A 27,727-nucleotide genomic window follows, 5' to 3' on the forward strand; every position below is an offset into this window, starting at 1 on the left:
GGTTTAATTCCCAAAGGTTATTGAAAAACGCTCTTGACCTTGATTATGGAGAATAAGAGTCTTTTATGCTCCAGCTTCCTGCTTCTAAAAGGAAGAGAGGCAGAGGAGGATCAGCCCGTCCAGGACTTAAGCGGGCTCAGCTGAGGAACAAAATATATGTGAACGGAGGAGTGTTAAGAGGCTGGTGTTTGGATCGATGGGAGTGGGCTGAAAGCATTTGTATCAGTTTAATGGAGAAAAAAAAATATATGAATGAATATATTAATCTCTGCATGTCAGCTCTCATGGGCAGGAAAATTATGTGTCAAATGCAAATGCTTAAAATCGAATGAAATAAAAAAAAAAAGAAAAAAAAGAATAGAATATTAGAATGACTCAAAACATCCAAACTGTCTGCTAAACTGTCAGGGAATGTTACCCTGAAAGATTTGTTAATTTAAGTCCCATCAGGTCAGACTGAACACCAGGTGTATCTATGATTTTACAGGATGTGTATAAGCTAATATAAGGGAAGATATTAATATTCAAATTGACAAATACCATTAGTATAAAAGGGACACTTTAAAGCTCAATTGAGCACCATAAATATCCTTTAATCGACATGAATAGTATACGTTTTAATATTGGAGATACCAACCGCGAGATGAAAAGAGTAAATAAGAAGAAAGCATAATTAAGGAACCTATTAATACAGAAACATGCACGCGCGCAGCAGTAGCTCTTTGAAGAACAGGAACAACATGGCAGATTAAAGAGAAACACGGTATAAAACCACTACAAACTCACTGTTGTACAGTGAGTCCCCTACAATGCTGTGGCAGATACACTCCTCGATGTGTGTGTGTGTGTGTGTGTTTCTCTCACCAGCTTCTGTATCGCTTCCCACTCAGTCTAAAAACGACACAACAGCGCCATCATGCGTGTGACACGTCCTACTATACGCGTACTGATGGGCCACCAGAATGAACCCGATACAATAACAAATTATAATGATTAAAAGGAAGATGCATGGTGATATTCATGTTACTCCAATTTTTTAAATATATACATATATATATATATATATATATATATATATATATATATACATATATACATATACATATATATATATATATATATATACATATATATACATATACATATACATATATATATACATATACATATATATATATATATATATATATCTGTGAATATAAACTATATCACTAAGTTCCTTTTAAAATGGTGTAAAAATGCCGCTGAATATCATTCAAATGCTATCACCTTTTTAAACATGATCTATATTTGATGAACTGCATGCCATCTTATACTGTATACTAATATAATACTAATACTGATTACCACATCACATACGTCTACAATAGTGCTACGCTATTGCACTGCATGTTCATACAGTTACATACTACGCTGTAAACCCAAATGAAATAAAGGCTGAATCCAGAGTGGATGGTTCATTTTATTTCTGACATTCAATTTTTGTAAAATAACCAAGGCAATGCCAGGCATAAAAACCATCCGTGGAGTGTTTTAACAGAATACAACTGGCATTCAGAGTCTTACAGAGCAGGTCCTAAATGTGAGCATGGAAAAAATTAATCAAGACAAAAGAAGAAAGAAGAAAATAAATGAACAAATCTCTGCCGGGCATCTCAGTCAGAGCAGCCCTAAACATGATCAACGAACACACGTTAGTCAGAGGCGAGAGTATCGGACAGCAGTGAGGTTCTCTTCAAAAAAGCACAAAAATAAATGCATTCAGAAAAGAAATATATGGTCAGATAGCTCTGTGGCAGCTATAGATTCCGTTTCAACATTTGCTTAAATTTTCAGTGGTTTGCAGTCATTATTTTGTAAAGTATTGTGATCAATTGAGTCTCAGAAACATCTGGATTTCAGATGAGAGATGGCCTTCTCTCATATCGGCTACAGGGATTTTTTTTGTTCCTCCTGGTTACTCAAACTCAATAGAGGCAATTTTAAATGAATTAACTGTTACAGTGTAAGAAATATTGGGACATTTAGGTCATAGTGGCTTGTTTTTAATAGTGTTACTTTACCAGTAAGTAAATGCATTGGAATGCAAATACTGCATTTAAAGATTGAAATTCTTTAGTTTGAAAATATGTACCTTGCATGTTAAACTGTCCTAGACAATATTCAAATATATGTCACAGGTCATTGCCTGGAGAGTGACGGCAACCACTGCAGTTTCTCCCACAGGGAACATCTGGAATCAACAGCTGAACAGGCTTCTCTGCCAGTTATTTACCAATTAACACCGCAATGCAAAAGTCACATACAGTCGCTAATGACGGAGCGTTTCATTGTGCAGGTGATCTTTCTGCTTGATGCAGATCAAATGCTCCACAATGAAAACTCAAGTGTGTATGAGCTTGTTTAAATCTTTGTCACCATTTCAAGTGCTTTGTTTTGCATCAAAGTCTTAAGGAATGGAGCTGATAAGAAAATGACTCGTTCAAGAATACAGAAAGTCCTTATGTTTACCTTTCAGAGAAACATGTGCAAAATACATCAAACTCTACATTTCATATCTTAAAAAAAGATAAAGAAAAAAGAAACACAGTTAAACAGCATTGGCCGGGTTCAATCCTACATTGATTATGTATTCATTCTCTGCCCTGCGGCCAACGCTTTCCAAACATCAACAAGTAAGTCATTCATAGTAATAAGACCTTTAGTAATAGTGGTAGTAAGTAATACTTCTGAGGGTTAACTAGTGCATCTCCTGTCCATCTGCGCCGTTGCTGATCCCACTCCTAACAGTAGAGGGCACCGGAGCGATCACACCAGCTTAAGGACGCGTCATACAGACGGGAGAAGCAGTAACACTGGCTGGTCTCAGATCAGGGGGGCTTGAGTTCTCCGAGAGCTTCTTAGACAGAAGTTTGTCTTTGTTCACAGGCATGTAAAGTAACGAAGAACACCGAACGACTCGGGAAGCTCTGGAGGAGCCAAGCCCCGATCTTATTCATACATCAACACTCCTCTGGTTGAATATAGATGCCATACAGAGCAACACACACACACACACACACACACACACACACACACACACACACACACACACACACACACACACACACACACACACACACACACACACACACACACACACACACACACACACACACACACACACACACACACATTACACACAACCAGATTGGGCTGTTTCCTCGTACACAAACACACATCAGTGGGTATTTGGTTGCTCACAGCCACAGAACAGCTTTGGAGCGTTGCTAGTATAAATGACATTAGTGCAAATGCAATCCACCCCCCCCCCCCAAAAAAAAACAAAAATGGCAAAAAAAATAAAGAAAGATTGGTAGCTAGGCTAGAGCACATTGGAGAAAAACATAACAAATTAATGTTGTGGTTATAGCGGCAGCGTGCAAGTGCAAGCTCTACATAGATGCGTGCATCAGGACTCGGCATTCTCAAGTTTGTCTTTTTACACATACGCACACGCACACACACACATACACGCACACGCACTTCCATTTGCTAAGCAAAGGAGTCGACAGAACTAGTGTGCTAGCACGTGTCGAAAGAAACAAAACAAAAAGCTCTCCTATCAAGTGACTCAATTTGCTGGTAGTAACATCTCATGGAGTGAAGTGACTGAGCAGCAGGAGGATAATGATGGTCAGGGTGCTTCGATGTGATTGGTTTATTAAAAATAAAAAAGGGGGGGGCGCTGGATGGAGCGAGGTGATTGGCTCCTGCCATGATGATGATGAGTCTCAACCATCGCTGGCTCGTTGGGAAACTTGGGTGTGGACTGGTTAAATGTGTTTGTAAATCAGCCGAGCTCAGCAAGGTGAGTGCGGGTGAGTACCATGAATGAAGTAAAGCCGACGACTCAAGAGTTTGTGGGCTAATTCTCACAATGCTGAAAGGTTCAAAAACAAACTGCGGCCTCTGTTATCTCCCTCCTCTGTCTTTCTCTCCCGTATTCTCAGTCCGTCTGCAGTGCAGGGCTGAGAATAAAGCATAATGTATAAATGATCTTAAAAATAGCATCTCTTTAACAGTAATACAAAAGTTTGGCGATGAGGAGTAGAACTGTTTTGTTTTTTTTGCTGGAACCAGCCAAACAAGTTTGAATCAAATATTGAAGACGTATAATAGAGAAAGCTCGACACATGAAATGAATTAGTTCTCCCATGTGAACCCTTTGATTTGTTCACACTGCAACACTTACGTAGACCCCACCATGTATCCTCTGCTGAGCACCAGGCTTCAGGTTACATGACGGCCTCAAGAAACAACATTCAGTCTCTGCTAGCGCTCAGTGTGTCCACCAACACACAGAGCTACTGTCATCCAACAGTGGAAACCAAAAAAAAAATCTTTATCAGGAATCTGTAGACTTCATGAAACGACCATTAGCTGTCGCTGGCCCACCAGGGCTCTCCAGACTTCCGACCCGCTCCTCATTAGATCATGGCACATACAGGACTACAGACAAAACCCAAACACTAAGAAAAGTACAGCAGTGAGAGTGACGCTGCACAAACAAAAAGGCATGATGGGAGCAACCATCACATGAAATGAGAGGGACATAAGCATGATTTTTAGAAATGTCATCATCAGTCTAAATATCTGTGATGTGGTACTTTAGTTTCATTCAGGATTTCACACTTCGTGGACATGATGTAGACCTTCCAATTACTGCTTTGCTCTTTTGAATGGAGAATGAAATCATTGCTGGCATGAAAGTTAAACACATTTTTAAATGAACTGGTCCAAGACAATCGCCTAAAAAAAGTGGCAATCCTCTGTATTTCTCTTAATGTTGAGTGATGAATGTCTGCTGAGAGATTGTTTTGGATTTTTTTCTCTCAAACGATATGGAGAGGTTTTTAAAGAGTTGAATTTTCTGACATGATGGGATAGCCAACCGCTGGATACGTAGAATATAGGCAGAATATTAGCAGATGGAGTATTTAGATTGTGTGTTTATATGTGCATGCACGTATGTGGTGTGTGTGTTACAATGAGGCTCAGAGGCTGCATGGAGAAGGAGACCGGTCCTTAGAAGAAGGGGAGGTGGGCTGCTCAAGCTGCCATGATGGACTGGGAGGTGACTCCTCACTGTCGAATAAGAAGCCTCGGTTTAGTTGAGGGGCGGGCTCAGGTCCAGCAGGGGTCATCTCTGCCTGGGCCACCGGCTGTGAGGGCAAGGAGGAGGAGTGGGAGTGGGAGGGAGATGGGAGCATGTCCGTTGTGGCAGAGGAAGAGGTGGAAGATGAAGAAGGCTGATCCGTGAGCGACTGCTTCTGAGATTCAGTTACAAGTGGGGAAGGAGATGAGGAAGAGGATGATGATGATGATGATGATGGCGTCTGGGCCAGGTGCTGGGGACTAGAGGGCCCTCCAGAGGAGGAGGTTTCTCCAGCTGACGTAGCAGGTCCATTACCTCCTTCCTGCTCAGCTGTTCCCTCCCTCTTCGCGCCATGTGGAAGAGTGTCATCTTTCGGCTTCTTATCCACCGTGGCTTCTTCTTCTTGCCCTGCGGGGCTCTGATTGGCTGCCGGGGCATCTTGGTTGGTGGTTGGCGATTGGCTCTTTAGTTGCGAGTGACAGAGGGGGCACGTCTCCTGGACATAAAGCCATTTCTTCAGACAGCCAGCGTGGAAGAAATGACTGCATGGAGTGATCACAGCGCTGTTCATGTCCTGGAAGGGATGATCACATACAACACAGAGACAGTGTTGTTACGTTTCCTTTGACATTTCCTTGTTTCAAAAACACTTTATGTATCAAATCAAACTGCACATTAAACCACAAACACACAAAGCCAGCTCCTACCTGGTAGCAGATAGCACAGATGTCGTTGTACTGTTCCAGCTGTGTGTTGCTGGCCGTGGGGAGGCTTTTGATCTTGTTTACAGCATCTCGCCTGAGAAGGAAGCTCTGCCAGCCCAGCTGGGCTCTGAGCCAGACGTTATAATACGAGTGGACCAGGATGATGGTGCTGCCCATCACGCTCCACTCCCCGAACACCGTCTCTGACACGCCGTAGCACACTACACACACCGCGACCTGGAAAGGGAGGTAAACATATGTCAATGCCATCAAAGCAATATTGCGTGTCAACAATGAAACCGCCTTTTTGTCACATGCTGCTTTCGTGCTCCCTCGTGTTACTCTATATCGTGTGTTCATGTGTGTCCACTCACCAGGAACTCCAGCAACCGGTACGTCCCGTTGACACAGTAGATGACTTCATCCATGTTCTCGACTGGAGCCTTTCGAAACTCCTCCACCATGAAAAGAATGTAGATCAGCAGAGTGCCGAGAACCTGAGGGGGACGTAAAAGAGTGTCTTCAATAATCCATCACAGATGCTTAATCATCAACAGGTAAAAGTGGGTAAAACAGGTGAACCTTAGAGATAGGACTTATATCATACTCCGTCTACAAAATGAGACAAATCAATTACATCTAAAGCAATTTGATGTTCTGTGAGTGTCTGCTTGTGTGTTACCTGCAGTGACGTGAGGATGGAGGAAGAGATGATGATGAGTAGCCAGAAGTCCATGTGGAAGAACTGACAGATCATATAGGCCATGTAGGCCGGGAAGATCAGCAGGAAGAGACACAGAGACACCGCTCTGAAGTGTTTCCACAAACTCCTTCAGGACAGACAGAGGTGGGAGATTGAGGATTAAAATCGGTAAAGAAAAATAATTAAAAAAGATGTAAGCTGATTGTATTTACTTGTCTCTCGATGCTCCCAGGGCCAGCACTATGGGGTCAGCTATCTCCAGCATGGACTGCAGGATAGAAGCAACAACGATGAAGAGGATGATGGAGAGGAGGAAGGCTCGGTGGATGACTTGAAGCTCGATGAGGCCGGTCTGGACAGCGAGGATCAGCAGGGTGATGCCTTCTGTCATCCCTCTGTACAGACAGACAGTAAAACAACCATGCAAAGGGATTAAGAGTAAAGAAACATACCAATAGACACCCTCAACGAACCAACACACGCAGACGTATGCACAAACTGACCTGTGCATGGTGTTGTCATTCATAAAGGCTCTGTAGCCTTGCAGGTAGAACTTGCAGAGTGTGAGAACTCCCAGAGCGATGAAGGAGACGGTGAAAACCAGACCCAGAAGGGAGTACGGTGTACTACAACACTCTGCAATACTGAGGACATGGAGGGAGGGGAGAAGGGTCAAGAATAGTTAAAAGACATTCCAAGTAGCTCTATCATAACATGCTAACATACAAAACATATCTGTTGTATTCAATCAATAATGCCCCACACAGTCTGACCAATGCTGCGGTGCTACCTGGTGAGAAAGAGGAAAAGGAGCCTCTCCCTTGAGGTAGGCTGGTCTCTGGTGCTGAAGTAGGAGTAGATCTGCAATGCGAACAGCAGTAGCCAGAAACACATGAAGAGTACCGGAAGAACCAGCTGGTTCCAGAGAGACATACCCAAGGCAAGCAGCCCGTACACTTCCACCACCTGGGGGACAGAGAGTAGAAATAAGAAAAACAGAATAACATTAATATTACATGCGAGGGAAATCTCTCAGTCATCAAAAAAACATTGGCCATAAAACTACTTTATTACCTGGGCCAGCTCCCTGTAGGCCGTCTTGGCCAGGTTGTATGGTACCAACAAGTTAGAAGCCAGGAAGTAGATGACCTCCAGGCCAGTGAAGATCATGGAGAACTTATTGATGAAAACAATGGTCTCTAGTGGGACCAGACACAGTCTGGCCACCAGAGGGAGGAGGTGAGCAGAGAACAGCCAAATCCTCTTGGTCTGCATCACACAGGAACATAGTGTACACACCACCAGCTGACCTGAAAGAAGATCACAGAAGATAAACCGGAAGGAAGACGCACGTACACACAAACCACTCTCTCGCTCTTCCCCTTTCTGTCTGTCTGCATCTGTATCTCTTTGTCACTGTAACCATGTTATTTTTGCTTTCTCAGGCTTTCACTGTGTGGTAACATCAGCACTCAGTATGGTCTATTTACAGCACAGGAGACTCCATATCTACTCTCCAGTAAGATGAAACCAGGTCCTATGGACTCAGGAACATAGCAACTCGTAACGTTATCCATTTCAACATGGCCGAGCTTTCGCAGTAGGATCAGTAAGATTTATGTCAAGAGCAACGAGGTGATGTGACCTTAAAGAGATGTTTTTTAATATAGCCAATGTACCACTACAGATGCTGACCTTTTTCTGAATTTTCTGTCACGGAGACTTGGGTTTAAATTTAGTTGCTCAGTATATTGCAGTGCTCCCAGTGACAGGAGATCTACGTCATTCTTTCCATACTTTGAGACTTTCCAGATCCATGGGCGAGAGGGGAAAAGAAACATCAATTTGGAATATTGGAACAGTATCCTGTGAGCTCGGAAAAGAGCCGCTGAACTACATCCGCCTGCCTATGTTTGGGTTTGTGCACGACACGGCCATGCCATGTCATGTCATGTATACTGCACAAGTGTGTGTTATTATACCAATGAGTGCAGTGGTGAATCTGTTAATGGAGAGAGGTTCCAGGTAGACAGGCCCTTCGTAGCCAGAATCCAGTTCACTGCGGACATAATCCCTGAGAAAGAGAGGTCAAAATGTTCAATGTACAGGGACACCTACTGTGACTGATTCTATTCCACTAACCTATAGCTCAACACACAGATGTCTAGCCTTTCATCTCAACCAGCACAAGGACAATTTGAAAAGGACTGGATATAGTACATTATAGCTTACAGTGAATGCTCGCTAAAGGTTATGATGCCCGCGTGTGTGTGTGTGTGTGTGTGTGTGTGTGTGTGTGTGTGTGTGTACCTTGAGACTTGGTGACCAGCAAACAGCAGCAGGGCCGTAAGGACGTACAGGTAGAGTTTAACCAGGTGCTGACGAGGCAGAGTCAGGAGTACCAGGCTGAGAATGTAACCTGTGACATAGACAAACAAAAACACACACAAAAATCAACAAAAACAGCATAAAGTGAAGTTTGTGACAATACGTGCATCACAAAAGAATCTCTGTTGCTCCCTGTTTGCAGACCATGCTGCGTTTTCTACTACAGTCTACTTCCTAAAACCGTGCCCAAAAAAACTCCTCAGTGCATAGCAACAGTTCCTTTGGTTTTACTGCCTCTCTCCCCCCTTTATTTTGTCTGTCCACCCACAGCACCCATCAGCACATACCAAGCCTATTGGCTCATTAACCAACTGCAGCAAAGTCTCCACACACACACACACACACACACACACACACACACACACACACACACACACACACACACACCACTGTGCTTGTCGGTTTTCTTTTTGCTAGGTCAAATCACAGTCTGACGGTCAGACTTTGCTGAGTCACCGTCACATCACTGTGACTTTCTATCAGCGCTGCTGTGTCACTGGAAATACACCTGACTGTGTTTATGTCTTCATGATTGGCTCTGTGGCAATCTGGTTCAATGTAGTGTGTTCTGGGATGATAGTCAGTCTGAAAAAGACTTGACACAAGGGAGAATTGTGGTGAACCAAAAATGGGATTTCCACTATCACAAGTGTATTTTAGCTTAACTGTACTGTTATGAGATAAAGACTTTAAAACTATATTTTACTTAAAATTGAAGTGAACACAATCACAGACACGGTTAAATTCTTATTACTAGGAATCAGGGGGGGAATGGTGTTAACTCCGACTTGCTGGCAGGTGAAAATAAACGGTGCATGGGGAATTGGTCAACGGAACATTGAGAAAAATTGGATAACAGTTCAGTGTTGATGAAGGCTGGCACTCTCAAAAAGCCCTTTCCTTTGTTATCTTTCTGTTTTCTTGCACCAACTAAATCTTTTCCTTCTGTTTGACAGAGCTACCGACACACTTAACACTGGTTTCACACCAATTCTGATTGGCACAGCTGACTCACACGGCCAGAATGCCACTGCTGGGGCAAGAACCGCACAGCTGGAAGAGGAAAACTTGTTTTCAGGAGACGTCCATCTTTTTTTAATTCTACCGAAGGATAAATCAGATAGTTTTGGTCACACTCCACGTGTCGTGCCAAACAATCCCTCCCGACTGTCCTGAAATCACTACAAAGCAGAGCCACATGGCTTACTGCCTACCACCATGTCTGTGCATTCTGAAACTGACTGAGTTGGTACAAAGACCTGACTTTGTTGAATGAAGAAAAAGAAAAGAAAACATGCAAATCCAACCAAGAGAGGTAACATCGTGACTGCTGGCTCTGACCAACTGATAAAGCCAGTGGAAAAGGAGCTGATTGTCAAATTGCAAACACAAAACACCTAATAAAGGTCATGATAACATTGACGGGCCAACGGCCACAGCTGTTTACACATGTAACATTATCAAATGTGTAAAATGAGCAAAGCATTTGTGTAATGCATTTGTTTTACACTAATCCTCGAAGAAGTGTTTATACAGGGGGGAGTACTTGTACTGGAACAGACTGTGTGTGTGTGTGTGTGTGTGTGTGTGTGTGTGTGTGTGTGTGTGTGCGTGTGTGTGTGTGTGTGTGTGTGAGTGAGTGAGTGAGTGAGTGAGTGAGTGAGTGAGTGAGTGAGTGAGTGAGTGAGTGAGAGAGAGAGAGAGAGAGAGAGAGACCAACACTGACCTACGTAGTGCAGGTAGAGTGCCAGGTATTTGTACTGGAACAGGGGGTTGTTGGACAGGCTGGACCGCTGGATCTTCTGGAAGAAGGAGCTGACGTCCCAGCGGTACAGGACATCCAGCAGCATGATGCTGGGAACCCGCAGGCCCACATTGAGCACTGCCTCTATGCGGTCCTTCACTGCCATGACCTCAGCTTAAACTCGGATCGGCAGGCAGAACTGACCACTAAGACGGGATGTTGACAGCGGGCGCACTGCGGAGAAGAGGGACAACGCACAAACAGATGTTAAACAGGATGCATGGGAGATAGGAAGCAGTGACATAGGATGAGAGAAAAGAAGATGAAAGGGGGAGGACCAGAGTGAGGAGTGACGAGAGCTCACGGGGATGTGGAGAGAGACAGATCAAGATAAAAACCTCAAAAAACATCTTTTCATCCACACGTAACAGAGAAGTGCATGTAATACAAACCAACTGTTGACTATTCTAGGACCCAAGAGTGGCAGTAAAGATAAACTTAACTACCCAGCGAATGTTTTTCTGCATCTGGCAGGTCGGTAGTTTGAAATTATATCTACTAGTTGCAGAATCACGGAAAAACAACATTATAACTTATACGAAAGAAAACTAATTTGGCAGACAATTTAAACATTCCATAAAGTCATGGATACATGTTTGCAGTTTATTAGAGAGCTAATCTATACAGGCTGTTTTGCATTGGGGACTTTAAAAGGATGGATGTAAAAAAAAAAAGAATAAAAAAAAAAAAAAATAGTGCAGTGTTGTGTTAAGTCAAAATGAATTAATAATCATTACATTTTTTATATTTCCTTAAGCAATGTAAAAAAAAAAATCGTATTAATCCACCACATGATCAGTCACATCATCAGTTGTGGAAGTCAACTAAACCAAAGACCACTGACACTACATTACTGCCGGATAAAACATGTTTTTTTGTCAATATTCCACAGTAATACAGCAACCTTATTCAAGTTCCAAAAGTAAGATTATATACAGTACAGTACACAAAGGCGTGTCAGCACGAGAAAATGGCTTTATGAAGAGCTGCTTCCCCCACAACTATGCTTTTCAAAGTCAAATAAATCATTCAAGAATCAATCCGTATTGAAGTACAAAAGGTAAACAGGCCTTTCCGTTTGCTTTCACACACTAAACAACTGCACTAAATTTAACTAGCAACTGTGGAATAAACTCTTTCAGGTGTGTCTATGCAGGTGCTGCTCCATGTCAAGCTTGATAAATTAGGCACACTCACAAAATCTGCTTATTCATATATAAAAGCATGTTTCCTCATTTTTTCACACACTGTTCTGTTTATATCTACAGCATACATTTAATTTAATTTTCTTTTTTACAAACTGTCTAGTAGAAGGCAACGTTGGTATGTGTGATTTTATTTCACAATATTAATGTAGCCTATACATTTTAGAAAATTTAAGTGTGAAAAACATTTTTTTACAAAACAGATGGGGAAGTCTGTGAATCAAATATCTTTAAAAAAAATTGGTACTTCATCATATTGATCCAGATTTCCAATATTGCCATAAAACTGTCGGGCTCATTGATTTGCAACATTACCCTCGCGCAAAGACCAAATATAAATTTAGAGATATTTAAGGGGTACCTACCTCTTTATGGAAACATCTCTAACGGTTAACATTAGGGGGATAATGGGGATAATTTTTTACTTTTATGTTAGTCCTCGCATTTTACATTTGTTCATCTTTCTATGTTTCTACCATCTATCACCAAACTGCAACACTGTTTATACATGCATGTCCTCAAAAAGCAAATATTTAATTTCCGTATACTTATCGGCTTACATTGAAGCGACTATACATACAGTTTATGAACTCATACCGTACTTATTTCCCACTTTTGTAAGCTACTTATTGTGTTGGAGTCAACATTAACTTAACTGCACAACAGTTTAGATGTTGTATTGCTAAGTTATTTTTATATAAAAGATTGCATTCCTATTTGACTTCCTTCCCCTCTACTTAAGTATGTTACAATTACACTTATATACACTTTGCCTTAAGTAGGGGTTAGTGTTTTTCTAAATCGTGGTATTAGTACTTTTACTGAAGTAACAGATCTTCAACCGCCACAGTGGCCCTGGCTCAGAACGTGTCTCCCTGTCTGCACTTTCATCATCAGTGCGAGTGAGTTGGAACTTCTCATTGTCTCTCCCTCCCACCAGCCTCCTCCGCTCTACCCTCTTTTGGCTTTTTTAAAATAAGCAGCAACAGACCGTTTCATTTTCAGAGTGCGGTAACATCTGAAAGGATTGTTTCGTAAAACTTTCCACGGCTATGCACATGCATTGTGCACCCCTTACATAAATGAACAGGCATAACATTTACAGTACAGGCAGTGCGTTGCACAAGGGCCCGTGGCGTGGTGGGGCCTTTAGAGAGAGCGGGCCCTCCGACAATGTGTCGAGTGAGGAAAGGGCTCTTAAGGTGATCAGATCGCCACCTAGGAAACAAGCCCATGCTCAAAAAAGGAACTCATGTTAAATTTCTGAAAAGGTGCTATTTGATGCATGTGCCTACAAAAAGGCAAACCCATTAAAAGTGTGTGTGTGTATTAAATTAATAATTTCTCATTTGATTTGGTATTTTTGTCATTATTGTCAAGTCTCTATTTGATCATGTGACAGGACGTTGCTGTGTGTGTGTGTGTGTGTGTGTGTGTGTGTGTGTGTGTGTGTGTGTGTGTGTGTGTGTACTCCATAACTTGTATAACTAGCATGCATTCAGGCCTATCATAATAGTGTGGACTGGGGCCTGTCGTAACTACTTCAAGCCACTGGTGGCACTTACAAGACAAAGTTTCCAGTCACGTTATGATGCCTGGGACTGGAGTTTCCATCCATTCATATTCCTGCAGCCTGGGACCCTGATAACTTACATAACTCTAAATTCACCACGACTATTACCGGCCAGAGAGAGAGAGAGAGAGAGAGAGAGAGAGAGAGAGAGACACAGACACACAGACAGACAGACAAACAGAAAGAGAGAAAGAGAGAGAGAGAGAGAGAGAGAGAGAGAGAGAGAGAGACAGAAGGAAAGAGAGAGAGAGAGAGAGAGAGAGAGAGAGAGAGAGAGAGAGAGAGAGAGAGAGAGCGAGCGAGAGAGAGAAAAAGAGAGCTCACTTCGCAGAAATCCAAGCTTATATAACGCGACCGTCTACCACTGTAGTATTATATGTCGTAATCCACTAGCCGCTGCAGGGCATGGTGTGGTTGGGTTTAGTCTCAATAGGTGTATTGATGTTAATTGCCAGCTTAAGTGAAACATCTGCACTACATCTGCACTACAGAAGGTTATGGATGAGTGAGTGCGGCATCGATCGTGGTATGAACTCTAGTAACCCCTCCGTCTCGACGGAAGAAAGAAAATATCTGAGCTCCGCCGCAGAAGGACTGCAACACTTTGCTAACTAGTCTTGTTTGTACATTGCAGTGATACATCATATGGCTGACGAAGCAAATGAACGGGCGTAGGTGTGATCCAGGTGTGATGTGTCAAAGTGGTAACATAGCTTATAACAGTATAACGAGCAGAGATGATGCGCTGCATCGAGCAGGCAGCAGGCACAGAGCCAACAATTCATGCTAACGTAGCTAGCATCGTTAGCGACTGTCAACAACCGAGCTCACTCCAACACAGCGGAGAATAAAATCACACCCGACGGCTTAGTTAGCTTCTAACGCTGTCGCTTTAGACACCACGGTCACATACAAGCAGACAGCGTCATCTTAACCCGGTTGAAGATTAACGTAAGTAACTGTAGTGTTAGCTTAGCTTAGCAGGAGGACTGGTAAACGTTAGTTCCTGAGCTAGCTATGGCGTCCTGCCAAAGGCTAATAAGAAGAAAAGAGAGAGAACTTACATTTGAAGGAGATGTTCGCAATATGTACAACAGTTTTTGGGATGCTTTTTCGGGTCGGATATCGACCATTTTAACTCGGCACCACCCGAGTTAACGGTCCTCTCGATGGAAGCGCCTCACGCTCAAAGGATGCGGCCGATCCGCTCATCTCACCTCGCAGCCATTACCCCCAAAGTACCCGAGGAGGATGCCATGCGCATGCTCAATGTAGTTCGTCCCATTACATCTCTTGGCCCCGTACTTAAGATACACCAACACCGGAAAATAAAGCTAGTTTGGCTCCTACGGAATGCATTTTGACCTTTATGATGCATTATATTCCTTACTAGTCCTGAATATTTGTCAAGTAAACACTTATTTGATTTGTGAATGTGACCAGATGGTGGGTCAATCCCTAGGCTATAATGACAGTAGTTATGTTCAAGGCAAGAGACATGATGATATCACTGTTTTGGTGATATTCTTAAAGTGTTTTTTTTACTGTATACAATGTAAGTGTAAAAATCGGTGAATTATAGTGTATATTTTAATATGGGCTCTAAGAAGAGAACTAATACTAACTAATGGGGATCCAAATCAACACTCAGGGGATTGAAACATGACCCTAAAAGTGGGGTTTATTAGCAGGTGTTATGCTCTGCTGTCACGTTAAAGCACAGTAATGAGACTCTATGACATGCAATTTAACTGTAATATATGACCTTATTTCATTCACTGCACTAGAGGTGGTATCCTTTCACCCAGATAATGTATGATATCTGTATCACTGCTACTTTTGCCCGGATTTGTAATTTAGTGGTGTTTGTCAAATGGATAATAATGTGTGCAAAATGTGTTTTCCCATAAAAGTTCTTCAGTAATTATCGCATTATCTGATTTGGGATTAAGCTATAGGTCATATATACGTATATATATATATATATATATATATATATATATATATATATATATATACGTATATATACATATATATATGTATGTGTATGTATATACATACACATACATATACATGTATATACATATATATATATATATGTATGTATATACACGTATATATATATACATACATATATGTATATATATATTCATATATGTATGTATATACACGTATATATATATATATACATACATATATATACATACATATGTATATGTATGTATATACACGTATATATATATATACATACATATATGTATGTGTACATATGCAGAAAGTACAAACACACAAACACGTGTGATCAATCAGAGAAATTGTCTAAAAAAATAAATAAGTCGCACTTAATGTTGATTTTAGTGGTCTAAAGCTTTACTAGATGACATTTAAGGATGTTGAAGACGGTGGAAACTATTACTAAGCGGTTTTATGTTAATCTATTATAATATGGTCACTATGGTAACAAAGGGTTCTCTTTTTTCCCCCTACGTCACTACCGGCAGGATTCGGGACCCAAGGAAGAACAGAGTGTGCGCCGCTCGATGAATGAAACTGAACCTGCAAACTTCACTGATTCATTCAACTTTCAGAGGGAATCTGACAGCGTTGGTCCAGCATTACATGACAGCTTGCTCTACCAGGTGAGGATACCCAAACCGTGCAACCAGCCTAGTCAGCTAATGTTAGCTAGTTGTCTCGTTGCCTCGCGCGTTGCTAGTCAGTGTTAGCCATCTCATGCTAAAAATATCAACATCACAGACCGTCAAAGGGACTGCTCCGATTAGGTGGCATTTTTGCCGTTGTGTCTTGAATAAGCCAGCCAGACCAACACACGGTTAACTATAGTCATGCAATGTTTTGCTCTCTGTGTTTCATTATTAGCTACTTTCTATGTTTTGCTCAAGCTACAGCCAAGTTGACACCTCTCTTGTTACTTTGCCTATTCCCCTTCTCTCTCTCTCTCTCTCTCTCTCTCTCTCTCTCTCTCTCTCCTCTCTCTCTCTCTCTCTCTCTCTCTCTGCAAGGTGGACGCTGCATGTTTGTTGCTGTAGCTGGAAACTTTTTAGCTTCAAAGCGTGTGCACTCGTCTGTGCACGTGCATACCTAACTCCAGCTGCAGCCGTTTGTGTGTGTGTGTGTGTGTGTGTGTGTGTGTGTGTGTGAGAGTGTGTGTGAGTGTGTGCGTGTGTGAAGAGCCCGTGTGTGCCATGTCGGTGTCAGTGATCATAAAGTGGGGAGGTCAGGAGTACTCCATCAGTTCTCTGTCTGAGGAGGACACGGTGATGGACCTGAAACAGTCCATTAAGACCTTGACTGGGGTGCTGCCAGAGAGACAGAAGCTACTGGGACTCAAGATCAAAGGTGAGAGGGTATCCGTGGTCACAAGTGCATTAAACCTTGTGGAGCTAGCGTAGATAATGCCATATGATATCCAAACCAGGCGGACAAGATAGCGGGACTTTATCTCCCTTTGTGCAATGGCATTATTGTTAACTATATCTAAGTAACTTCTCTCTTGAGTGAGGCAAGCTTCTGTAGCTAAATGGATCTCACTCTCTTCTCCTTCTGTTCTTTCTCCAGGTAAACCTGCAGAGGATGAGGTGAAGCTGGGCTCTCTGAAGCTGAAGCCTAACACTAAGATCATGATGATGGGTACCAGAGAGGAGAGCCTGGTAGGTGATGGGGGACTTGAACGATATCTGCTTGGGACTAAGGACTAGTTGCCCAGTCAACTGACAATGTGCCCGCGTGACCGGCTAATTTGTAGTTTAATGAAACATGATAGTTATTGAAAGAGTGACATTATAAACATGCTTTCTCACTTGTTATTTAAGACCTGGGATCACTAGCTTTAATCATCTGTTCAATAAGTGGTTTGTTAGGTGATGATCCGTCTACTTGTTGATGATGGTGTTATCTAAAGTCCTACTATTTGCTGATGTACTGTGTTGTGTTAAAGGTTCTCCTTTGCTGATTGGTAACTGTTTTGTTTTGTGCAGGAGGAGGTTTTAGCCCCTCCCCCAGAGAATGATGATGTGGTCAATGATTTTGACATTGAGGAGGAGGTCATTGAAGTGGAGAACAGGTTGGTTATTGTAATGGGAGTTTTGTGTGGGTGTGTGTGTGTGTGTGTGTGTGTGTGGGGGGGGGGGGGGGGGGTTTGTGAGAGGAAATGTATCCGTGTGTGTCTGACAGACAGATGTTGTTCTTCTAGAGAAGAGAATCTGGCAAAGATCGCCCGCAGAGTGAAAGACTACAAGGTGGAGGAGATGAACCCTCCCAGAGAAGGCAAAAGGCTTCTGGTACTGGATGTGGACTACACACTGTTCGGTGAGTTACAGTGACGCTGACATTTGTCTTGATAAGAATGTGACTGGGAAACCTTGGCTTAAATCAAAGCATGCTAATAGCAAACACTGACTGCATTTACTCTAACTGCACATTACACAACATTTACTTTGATACTGCGTCTCCACTGTTTCTTCTCCACATGTGTGCGCATGCATATATTATATGTGTGCAATCTGAGTGAGGTTCATAGGGTTGAGTCTTTTATGAACACATTTAAAATGTTGACAGACTGATGCAACGTCTGTATTCTCCTGTCAGTAGAACGGGACGCTTTGCAAAATATTAATCCATCTCTGTTTTGCCACTATGCATTGATGTCTGCAACCTATGTGTTTAGATCATAAGTCGTGTGCGGAAACGGGTCAGGAACTGATGAGACCTTACCTTCACGAGTTTCTGACATCAGCCTACGAGGACTATGACATTGTCATCTGGTGTATGTATCGCCTTGTCTGTTCTTGTGAAGGTCTAAATTGGACTGAATGCCATGCATCACTCTAGATGAGTAGGAGGATGTCATTGTTGAAATATTTATGGCTGAATTTCTTTGACAATGCAATAGTGACTGTACAACTAACCTTGTCTTAACTATAGGCCACTGGACACCCTCTGCAGGACAGTTTTGTTGTTGTTTTTATCTATTAAGTTTCTATCTTATGGCCATTTTGTTTTTTATTTCCTCTCTGTGCTGCTACCCTGCAATCAGTGCTTGTGGAACACACATCTTACACATGTGCTTTCTCTCCTTAGCTGCTACAAGTATGAAGTGGATTGATGCCAAAATGAAAGTAAGTATTCCACTTATTGTGTTCATTTTTCTTTTGTGTCCTTGTTCGAGCTATACTACTGCTAACGTTACTGTACTTTACCCTTTTATGCCAAAAGATGGCAGTGTTAATCAATTTAAAACACAGATTGGAGCAGAAAACAACACTACGTGTGTGTGTGTGTGTGTGTGTGTGTGTGTGTGTGTGTGTGTGTGTGTGTGTGTGTGTGTGTGTGTGTGTGCGCGTGTGTGTGTGCGCGTGCGCGTGCGTGTGTGTGTAGGAGCTGGGGGTGACAGACAACCCAAACTACAAGATTACCTTTATGTTGGACAGTGCAGCAATGATTACGGTACATACCCCGAAGAGAGGGGTTGTGGAGGTTAGTACACACACACAGCACACATACAGATATTGGCGTGTTTTACTGCTGCTGTTATTACTTTCACAGCAGAAGAAAGCATCTATAGGTGTGTGGTGCATTTTCCTTCCCTTTTTGTTTAACTTTTGATTGTAGATTGTGCCTTTATTTGCACTGTATCCTCATATCCAGGTGAAGCCCCTGGGAGTGATATGGGGGAAGTACGAAGAGTTTTACAACAGGAGGAACACCATTATGTTTGACGACATCGGACGAAACTTCCTCATGAACCCACAGAACGGACTGAAGGTAGGCGGGCCCGCGTTATAGTCATTGCTTTCAACCCTCACCTCTTTCTCATCATCTTCCTTCAGCGTTTTGCTGAATCCTATTGTGTGTGTGTGTGTGTGTGTGTGTGTGTGTGTGTGTGTGTGTGTGTGTGTTTGTGTGTGTGTGTGTGTTAGATCCGACCCTTCATGAAGGCCCATCTTAACAGGGAGAAGGACAGGGAACTCTATAAACTGGCTCAGTATCTCAAAGAAATTGCTAAGCTTGAGGACTTCAGTGGACTCAACCACAAACACTGGGAGAGGTAGGCACGCGTATGCTAAGCAGTAATGATGTGTAGTTTAGTACTGACACAACGCATGCTTGTAGCACCTAAAAATATGAAGTATGTTCATCAGTATTATATGTAATGAATGTGTCTGTGTGTGTAGGTACCTATCTAAGAGGCAGCATCACTGAGGAGGGACTGTATCCTCGGCGAAGGCTGGACACTACTATCCCATCATCCAGTTCTCACACACACACACACACACACACACACAAACTTGGCTATTACAAGCCCTTTATTACAAACCTTAATACAAATCCTACAATAACCCTGCAGACGCCAACTCTCAAAAGCTCAGGACTGAGATGGGCTTCCCAATTTATATCTTTGCATGTTCTCTCACACACTTTTTCTTTTTTTTTTTTTGCATTCATTACAATAGTAACAGCAGTTACCACCCATCTGTGTGATAATCATTAGGGATCCATCGATATTGGATATCAAGCTGATACTGACTCAAATAGTTGGATCAGGCCAATCTATTAGGTTTAAGTTTTGACCAATTTGTTGCTGCATTTAAACGGTTTACACTTGAATTGTTACTTTTGAGGATTTTTATTTTTACCAAGTTGTAGGTGTACGATTTATTATTTTATTAATAAATAACAATTCAGTAAATGTACATCTATGTATTCATTTGTTATTTTGTTTTTCAAAGTTAGGAAAGCAATGTTTAAGTCAAGCCTAATGTTGCCTTACACATAAAAGGATGAGCCTGGTTTCCTCCATACAGCGGGGCACAGAGTTCATTCATTACACAGTGGTATCGGATCAGTACTCGGTATCAGCCGATATCCAAAGCCCAGGTGTCTGTATTGGGACTGAAAAAGTCAGATCGTTGCGTCCCTAGTAATCACAAACTACCCCTAGGTTTGAGGCAACATGCTACGAGCCACAATGACCCACAAACTTCGACAAACCTACTTCAGGCAGGTGTTGAATATGCATCTCGTTAAATGGCACCTGAAAATATTTGAGATCTCGTAGACCTGCTTTGGCCCCTATGGGTGGGGTTTGTAGCACTTGCACCTCATAGGAAGTGGGAAGTTGCTTGTCTTTCACTAAAAAGTAGGCATACTTTGCTCTGACTATCAAGCCTCTTTGCTATACCATGCAAGTAAAAACGGATACAAATATTTCATCATGGTTAAGGTCAATAAGTTCCCCCCACCCCTGTACGAAGTTGAGATGTTGCCTATTATTATATATCCTGAAGAGATTGAGATTAACCATCAAAAAGCTAATATTTGTAATTTTCTGCATGTATGAGAAAGACAAATTGAAAATGATTGAATGTGAAATTCAACAGGGACGAATAAGTTGAACTAATTTAACACATACGAGTTTTACTGGAGTACTTCTTGCAAGTACATTTTGTGCAAAGAGTATTGAAGATTTAAAGTGAAAAATTGGAAAGGCAGATAATGTTGAGAGCGCTTGTCCAGAAAAGCCCAAGATAAACCTATAAAGTCCGTGAGCATCAAAGTGATGCCTGCAACCTTCACAGTTGGATATGTAAGAATATGCAATAATCCTCAAAGCTACTGTGACGTGAACAGCCGAGTTGAGATCCAGACTGGTTGTAGCGAAAATGCTTTCACATCATGCAAAACATGCATTATCTGCTTTGTTATCTTTTTGGTAGCCGCTTCATTAATGAAATGAATGCATCTGCTCTCATTGTCAACATTGATTTTAAGATATGGATGTAGAAGGGGAAGTGTTGGAGGGGGTGGGGGAGCCGTACCCCACCCTATGAGCACCTGAAGCTCTTGGAAACACCAGGGATGTGATTTTTCTTTTTTTAGGTTTTGTCGGATTTACAGCCCTCTTGGACATTCAACTCCTTTTCATTTCTTGAGATCTGCCTTTTTGTGTTTTCCTCATCACATCCCTGACATCCTGGCTGTAAATATGACAATAAACCTTTTTTTTGTACCTAATTTACCCGTGTTGGCCATCGTTCTTGAAGTAATTTTAAAATGAGTAGTAACAGAATATAGGCATCTTTTACAAGAATTACCACTGTATATAAAATACATTTGAGGTGTTGTACAAAAAATGCCAAAAGTACAGTATATTAATATGTTCATCAATTTATTATGACATTTTAATAAACCTTTTAGCAACAATTGTGCCAGCAGAGTTGTAAATAACGTCACAGAGGGCACAAAGGAAGGACTAATTGATTTCAATTGTATAACAAATTATAAAAGTTCCATACAAAACAATAAATACTTTACAGGTATGCATTCAGTCCTAAAGCACCAGTTTTTGTGCATTGCAATAAAAAATAAGAGTTAGAAAAATGATTTCTTGCAAACTTGTGTTCTTCCATGCTTTATGGCTTCGGTCCAGTGAAGCAGCCCACGGTGTCTTTATTTACTCTGGAGACAGGACAGGTTGGAATGAAACAATATGGATCAGATCTATGTTGGTTGCATGACTTGATATTATTTGGATAAATCATATGCTCTCATCGAATTAGGTATTTGGTAACAAACCCCAGTCAAAACAGTTCTCAATGTTCCAAGTTATATACTTACGTGCAGAAGCTCCAGTGGCTAAATGGCCCGTTGGTGTATTTGTCCTGAGCTCGCACACAGAAAACATACTTTGGGGTTTTAATGTTGACCTCATACTTAGTTTCCTGAGTGGTGTTAAGCTGCACAAGAGAAGAGACCACACATTAAAGACAAAGAAGTGTGGTTCAACTGGAAGTCAGCAAATGTGTTTTCACAGTAAGTGTAACTTGAATCGGATCTACTGTACGTCATGCACATATTGATTACCATTATGTGGGGTTCTCTGCCGCAGGACCAGTCTTTGTGGACCACCTTGACCTGGAACTGCAGGCCAAAGTAGGTGCAGGGCTTCTCCCAGGAGTCAGGGTAGCTCCAGCTGAACACCTTCCCATTACTGATGCGCAGGTTAGGGAGTGCTCCCGGTCTCACTAAATAGGATGAAGGGCGAGGAATAAGGTGGAGGAAGGGTGAAAAGAGGAGCGTAAAAGTAAAATGCAGCAGGATCACAACAGAAGGCAAAGACAGAAGGGAATGAGGATGGATGGATGAAAATGAGGCCACATAATAGAATACAATCACTTACCAATCTCTCTCAGGTAGAAAGCCTTTGTGTAGGCCTCGAGAAGAGAAGCACTGCGTATGTAGATGGTGAGGAAGATGCGGTGCTGTTCCTCTTTGTATGGGCAGCTGGCATCCTGGCAGTGAATCCCTGATCCATCAGCATCCAGCTCACAGGAAATATTTTCCGTATCACTAGATTGAAGACAAAGTGGTTGGTACAATACTCCGATCTCGAAACAAGATGCAGGATACAGGATCCACTCCTGATTTGAATGAGTATTTGTATTTTGTCCTCACCGTTCTGCCTTCACCAGGAGCACAGAGGCGTCGGGTCTGAACATCGTTCTCCTCCAGGTGCAGTGGAAGGAGCCTTTATAGTTAGGTGCTGAACAGTGAATGTGACCTGAAGGAACAGAAACACTGTTAGCAATTTGAGTCTTTTTCTTTGTGTTGAATGATCTTGTGAACAATTTACCTCTGTATGTTTGTGTTTCAGAGCACTTTATTTTGAAGGTCCCCAGCATTTAAACATCAATAAATCATCAAAACTGGTAGTACAAACGGTTCTGAAGCTTCTTAGAGCTTTTCACAACTTTTGGTTTCTATATATCTTTATTATATAAAAGTATAGCCATGAATTGGACAAAGACGCTTTCTTCCTATTTTTAATGATTTCTCCCCTTTAGGTAACTTCTTTCGATCGCTGTGTTGACTCGTCCCTTTCTCTCTCTCTCTCTCTCTGTCCACTTGTGCCATACCTTCCCATCGTCACACTATCTCTGCTCCTCTTTTTATCCCGTTTCTTTTTACATGTGCCCCGCCGTTCATCTTATCTTTTGAATGTTGTTTGCTTTTGGGCAACAACCTCTGTCTATTTTTTTCCCCATGTCTCCCACATTCTTTCTTAACTCAGCTCTAAAGTGACATCCGTCTGATGTCTCCTCCAGGGAAATACCTCTCGCCAGGTCCAATTACACAACACATCTTTATCTCTCTCTGTTTGTCTTTTCTCTCATTGTGTGCCTTCTTTGTTCTCCTCCTTCCTCACTCCCTCCATCTTTCCTATCTTACCCATTTCAGGGGATCTTTCTTCCAGTATGACAGTCCTGTTGTCTGGGTCTACTTGGATCAGGATCAAAGTGTGGTTGAGGTATTCTCCAGTTGGACCGAGGTGACAAGTGTAGTTTCCTCCATTCATCTCCTCCACTAGGACCTTGACCTGGTTCCCCTGCAGAGCTGGCTCAATCACTTCGCCTGAGACAAGATCAATCGGTCAATGTAACAATGATGCTTTTTAGATAATCTCAAATTTTTAAGATTTATTAGTAATGTATCAAATCTGCACAGGTACTATTAGAAGTACCAGTGATAGTAGAGGTAGTATTACGTGTAGTAGTAACAGTTGTATTACCATCTTTCTTCCAGACCACAGGTTGGTTTTCATAAGCTTCTCCACAGCTCAGAGGAACATTCACCATGGTGGCCTGACCGTAAGGCACCCTCAGGACCAGAACTAGTTAAATCATAGACAAGAAAACACACATTCACACAGACTGACTTGAATCAGCATTTACTGCATGTGAGAAGAAGACACGAATGGAGAGGAAGATTCAGTAGAGAAAGGAGGAGCTACCAACCATTATCCATCAGGGTCTCTATGTTATCTTGGTCGCTGATGGAGCTGGCGCAGCACAGTCCAGCATACAGGATCATTAGGAACAATGCACGCATCTGGAAAAAAGGACAATGGGGCAGGTACATAAACAGAGGGAAGTTTATATGCTTAAACGTTGACTGCTTATTCTAATATCCTATAAGGCTGAGACTCTTCAGGATGCATTAGTACGATTGTTCAAAAACAAAACAAAAATCCACAGATCTGGAGACAAAAGGTTTTTCACCAAACAGGTTCAAACTTGTTGTTTGTCACCCAAACAATACAAGGGTATTTTTAACAAGTAGCTATCCGAAAATAAAACTAATAGAAAGTACAATACATTTCTCTGAAATGTAGCGGAGGAAAAGTAAAAGGACTCCTGAAATGTTAATACTCAAAGAAAGCGGAGATTTTATTTAAATTGTTTTTCAGGATGCTGAAGAAGTAAAACAATAATTTACAACAAAAGATTTTGCAAATCCTACTTAGGAACCACTGAAGTAAAGCATACAAGTACTTCTAAGGTGCATTTAAGTAATTGTAGTACTTGAGTAAAAGTAGTTCTGAAAATGCTGTAAGGAAATCATCTAATTCAAGATTTAAAGAGTTTGCCTGGATTATTGAGAAAATCCTCAAATCAACAATGTCCCAATTTCTTTCAATAAAACTTTTACTTTGAAAGAGATATTTATTCAATTAATTAGAATAAAGACCTACATCATAAAACAGATAACCTTTAGAGATATCCTAAAATTAGTATAGTAGATCTTACCTTGACAACTGGACTTGATCCAAAAATGTTCACTGCAGGCTGACCTGATGAGGATACCAGAGAGGTGAGATTGCTATTCTCAGTATGTGTTCAGTTATCTGCATGAACTCAGCATGCTGCTGCTTGTATTTATGCGACAGAAGCAGAAGGTAAAAATCCCTGACACGAAGAGGAACTGCCCCGTGTGTGTGTGTGTTTATGTGTGTGTGTGTGTGTGTGTGTGTGTGTGTGTGTGTGTGTGTGTGTGTTGACTTGAGATCATGATGTTGTCCATCACTTGGAAACACCGGGACAAGTTTTGTTAATTAAGAAGCAAAGGAACAGATCCCTATTATTGTATTTAAGTTCCCCTTTTGTCCAGCCTGATTCACCCAGTCATGAGGAAATGACAAAAGCCCAATTCATGATATACACGTATGTGATTATGCAGCCACACAGACCATTGTGGAGGAAGTCCGAGGAGGACAATAGAGATAGAAACCTCTGTGAAAGGGAACTGGAGAAGATCAAGTTTGTTTGTGCATGACAGTGTGTGGTGGTGTATCACTAAAAAGTCAACAGGTACCCTGGAAAATGGTCATAAAAGTACTGAGGAACGAGAACAAGAAAGCGGAGCGTGATGAAACTTCCATTGAAGTGGAAAAGAGAATAGAACTGTGATGAAATAAAATAGTTTTACATGTGAAGGGGTCCCGAGAGGGATAGCTGAATTTGGTTTGTGACGCAAACGTTCTTTGACCCATGTAGAAAAAGAAATATGGTAAATCATCTCATCTGGGAAGTTACCTGTATAGAGTGCTATGATTTATGAAAGGAGTTTCCATCAATCATTGTGCTCCCAGTTTAACCACTAACATTTCACTATGCCAGAGTAGGTATATCTATGATGATTGCCAGCAGACCATTTACTATAAGTACAACTCTTTCCTAATTATAGTTATGGAGGTTTCTTTTGATTCAACATCCTCCGCTCAAAAGGTAATAGATGACTATCGCTCATGGCTGGTGTGCGCTGTGGTTTTTGAACAAAGGTTTGTTGCTCAGAAAGACCACCTAATTGAGCCCACACACATGTCCCAAATTACAAGATTTATGAAAATGTTTATAAATAATATTTGCGCACAAAGAAAATGGCATTTTGAGACTGATACTCGATCAGGTATGATGTATAAAGGTATTTCCCAAAAAAAGCCACAATTATGAGGACTTTACATTACATTACAGTCATTTAGCAGATGCTTTTATCCAAAGCGACTTACAATAAGTGCATCCAACATCGGTAATCAAAAGAACTACTAGTCACCAGAAGTCATAAGTACATTTCCCTTTCCAAACAAGCATCTAAGAGCATGAAGCAGAGCATAACTCAGAGCCAAAGTACAGTGCAGAAACAAGAAAAACAGTTAGTGCTATAAGTAATACGAATACAATAAGTGCAACAAGCTAGTATGAATACAATAAGTGCTAAGTGGAAGGCTCAGGGTAGCACTTCCTGAAGAGGTGGGTTTTCAGCCTGCGCCGAAAGATGGGCAGCGACTCCGCTGCCCTGACGTCAGTGGGAAGTTCATTCCACCACTGTGGGACCAGGACAGAAAACAGCCGTGACCGGGTCGATCAGCCGTCAGGACCTCTGAGCGACGGGGCAACCAATCGATAGGAGATAGGAAGGAGCTGTTCCTTTCACTGCCCTGTAGGCTAGCACCAGAGTCTTAAACTGGATGCGAGCTCTTACAGGTAGCCAGTGTAGAAAACGGAGAAAGGAAGTTGTGTGGGAGAACTTGGGGCGATTGAACACCAGGCGAGCTGCAGCTTTCTGGACAAGCTCCAGAGGTCTGATGGCCGACGCCGGCGAGTAGAGAGTTGCAGTAGTCCAGGCGGGAGATGACAAGAGCCTGGATGAGAACCTGCGCCGTCTCGTCAGTCAGGAAGGGACGAATCGTCCTGATGTTGTAGAGCAGGAATCTGCAGGAGCGTGTAACGGATGAAATGCTTGCCGAGAATGACAGTTGGTCATCCAGGGTCACACCCAGGTTCCTCGCAGTCCGAGTTGGCGTCACCACAGTATCGTCAATGGTGATGGACAGGTCCCGGTGCGGGCAACCCTTCCCCGGGAGGAACAGTAGCTCAGTTTTGTCTAGGTTGAGCTTGAGGTGGTGTGTCGTCATCCACTTCGAGATGTCAGCCAAACACGCAGCGATGCGCGTCTCCACTTGTCACCGGGGGGAAATGACAAGACCAGCTGGGTGTCATCGGCATAACAATGGTAGGAGAAGTCATGCGAGCGAATAACAGAACCCAGAGATGTTGTGTAGAGCGAGAAGTGAAGGGGGCCCAGAACTGAACCTTGTGGAACGCCCGTAGTCAACATGCGTGGTTCCGACACGGCCCCCCTCCATGTCACCTGGTAGGATCGACCCGTCAGGTAGGATGCAAACAGGGAGAGTGCAGAGCCTGAGACGCCCATCCCCTCGAGGGATGAGAGGAGGATTTGATGGTTCACAGTGTCAAACGCCGCAGACAAGTCCAGGAGAATCAGGACAGAGGAGAGAGAGTTAGCTCTCGCGGCGTGAAGCGACTCTGTCACCGCAAGGAGGGCCGTCTCTGTCG

At 42.2% G+C, this 27,727-nt stretch overlaps 3 protein-coding genes across 4 annotated transcripts; 1 reads left to right on the forward strand and 2 right to left on the reverse strand.

Annotated features, from left to right (window-relative positions):
* Positions 1–1,442: 1,442 nt before the first annotated feature.
* LOC137876513 (RING finger protein 145-like) lies at positions 1,443–14,727 on the reverse strand. Its single transcript, XM_068716141.1, has 12 exons — positions 14,579–14,727; positions 10,659–10,910; positions 8,855–8,963; positions 8,527–8,618; positions 7,619–7,854; positions 7,335–7,510; positions 7,048–7,188; positions 6,757–6,939; positions 6,524–6,671; positions 6,216–6,338; positions 5,845–6,078; positions 1,443–5,711 (listed from the first exon to the last, which is right to left on the reverse strand). Exons 2-12 carry the CDS (start codon positions 10,840–10,842, stop codon positions 5,037–5,039), a joined length of 2,301 nt encoding a protein of 766 aa, XP_068572242.1. The 5' UTR covers positions 10,843–10,910; positions 14,579–14,727; the 3' UTR covers positions 1,443–5,036.
* Positions 13,960–20,227, forward strand: ublcp1 (ubiquitin-like domain containing CTD phosphatase 1). Of its 2 annotated transcripts, XM_068716142.1 has the most exons (13): positions 13,960–14,040; positions 14,149–14,200; positions 16,016–16,153; positions 16,538–16,874; positions 17,094–17,185; positions 17,513–17,598; positions 17,728–17,843; positions 18,202–18,300; positions 18,615–18,652; positions 18,912–19,010; positions 19,182–19,298; positions 19,454–19,581; positions 19,709–20,227. In XM_068716142.1, exons 4-13 carry the CDS (start codon positions 16,721–16,723, stop codon positions 19,734–19,736), a joined length of 957 nt encoding a protein of 318 aa, XP_068572243.1. In that variant the 5' UTR covers positions 13,960–14,040; positions 14,149–14,200; positions 16,016–16,153; positions 16,538–16,720; the 3' UTR covers positions 19,737–20,227. The 2 variants fall into 2 exon arrangements, with proteins under 2 accessions (XP_068572243.1, XP_068572244.1); XM_068716143.1 differs by lacking the exons at positions 13,960–14,040; positions 14,149–14,200 and adding an exon at positions 14,447–14,465.
* Positions 20,228–21,715: 1,488 nt separating this feature from the next.
* il12bb (interleukin 12B, b) lies at positions 21,716–25,226 on the reverse strand. The gene is made up of 9 exons (XM_068716554.1): positions 25,121–25,226; positions 24,329–24,422; positions 24,103–24,204; positions 23,763–23,945; positions 22,989–23,094; positions 22,714–22,883; positions 22,398–22,558; positions 22,152–22,270; positions 21,716–21,992 (listed from the first exon to the last, which is right to left on the reverse strand). The coding sequence occupies exons 2-9, from the start codon at positions 24,420–24,422 to the stop codon at positions 21,947–21,949; spliced, it is 981 nt and encodes a 326-aa protein (XP_068572655.1). The 5' UTR covers positions 25,121–25,226; the 3' UTR covers positions 21,716–21,946.
* Between the last annotated feature and the right edge of the window lie 2,501 nt (positions 25,227–27,727).

This window comes from Cebidichthys violaceus, unplaced genomic scaffold (assembly GCF_023349555.1).
Source record: "Cebidichthys violaceus isolate CVI_PGR_0920_01 unplaced genomic scaffold, fCebVio1.0.p SCAF_20, whole genome shotgun sequence".
NCBI classification, from domain to species: Eukaryota; Metazoa; Chordata; class Actinopteri; order Perciformes; family Stichaeidae; genus Cebidichthys; species Cebidichthys violaceus.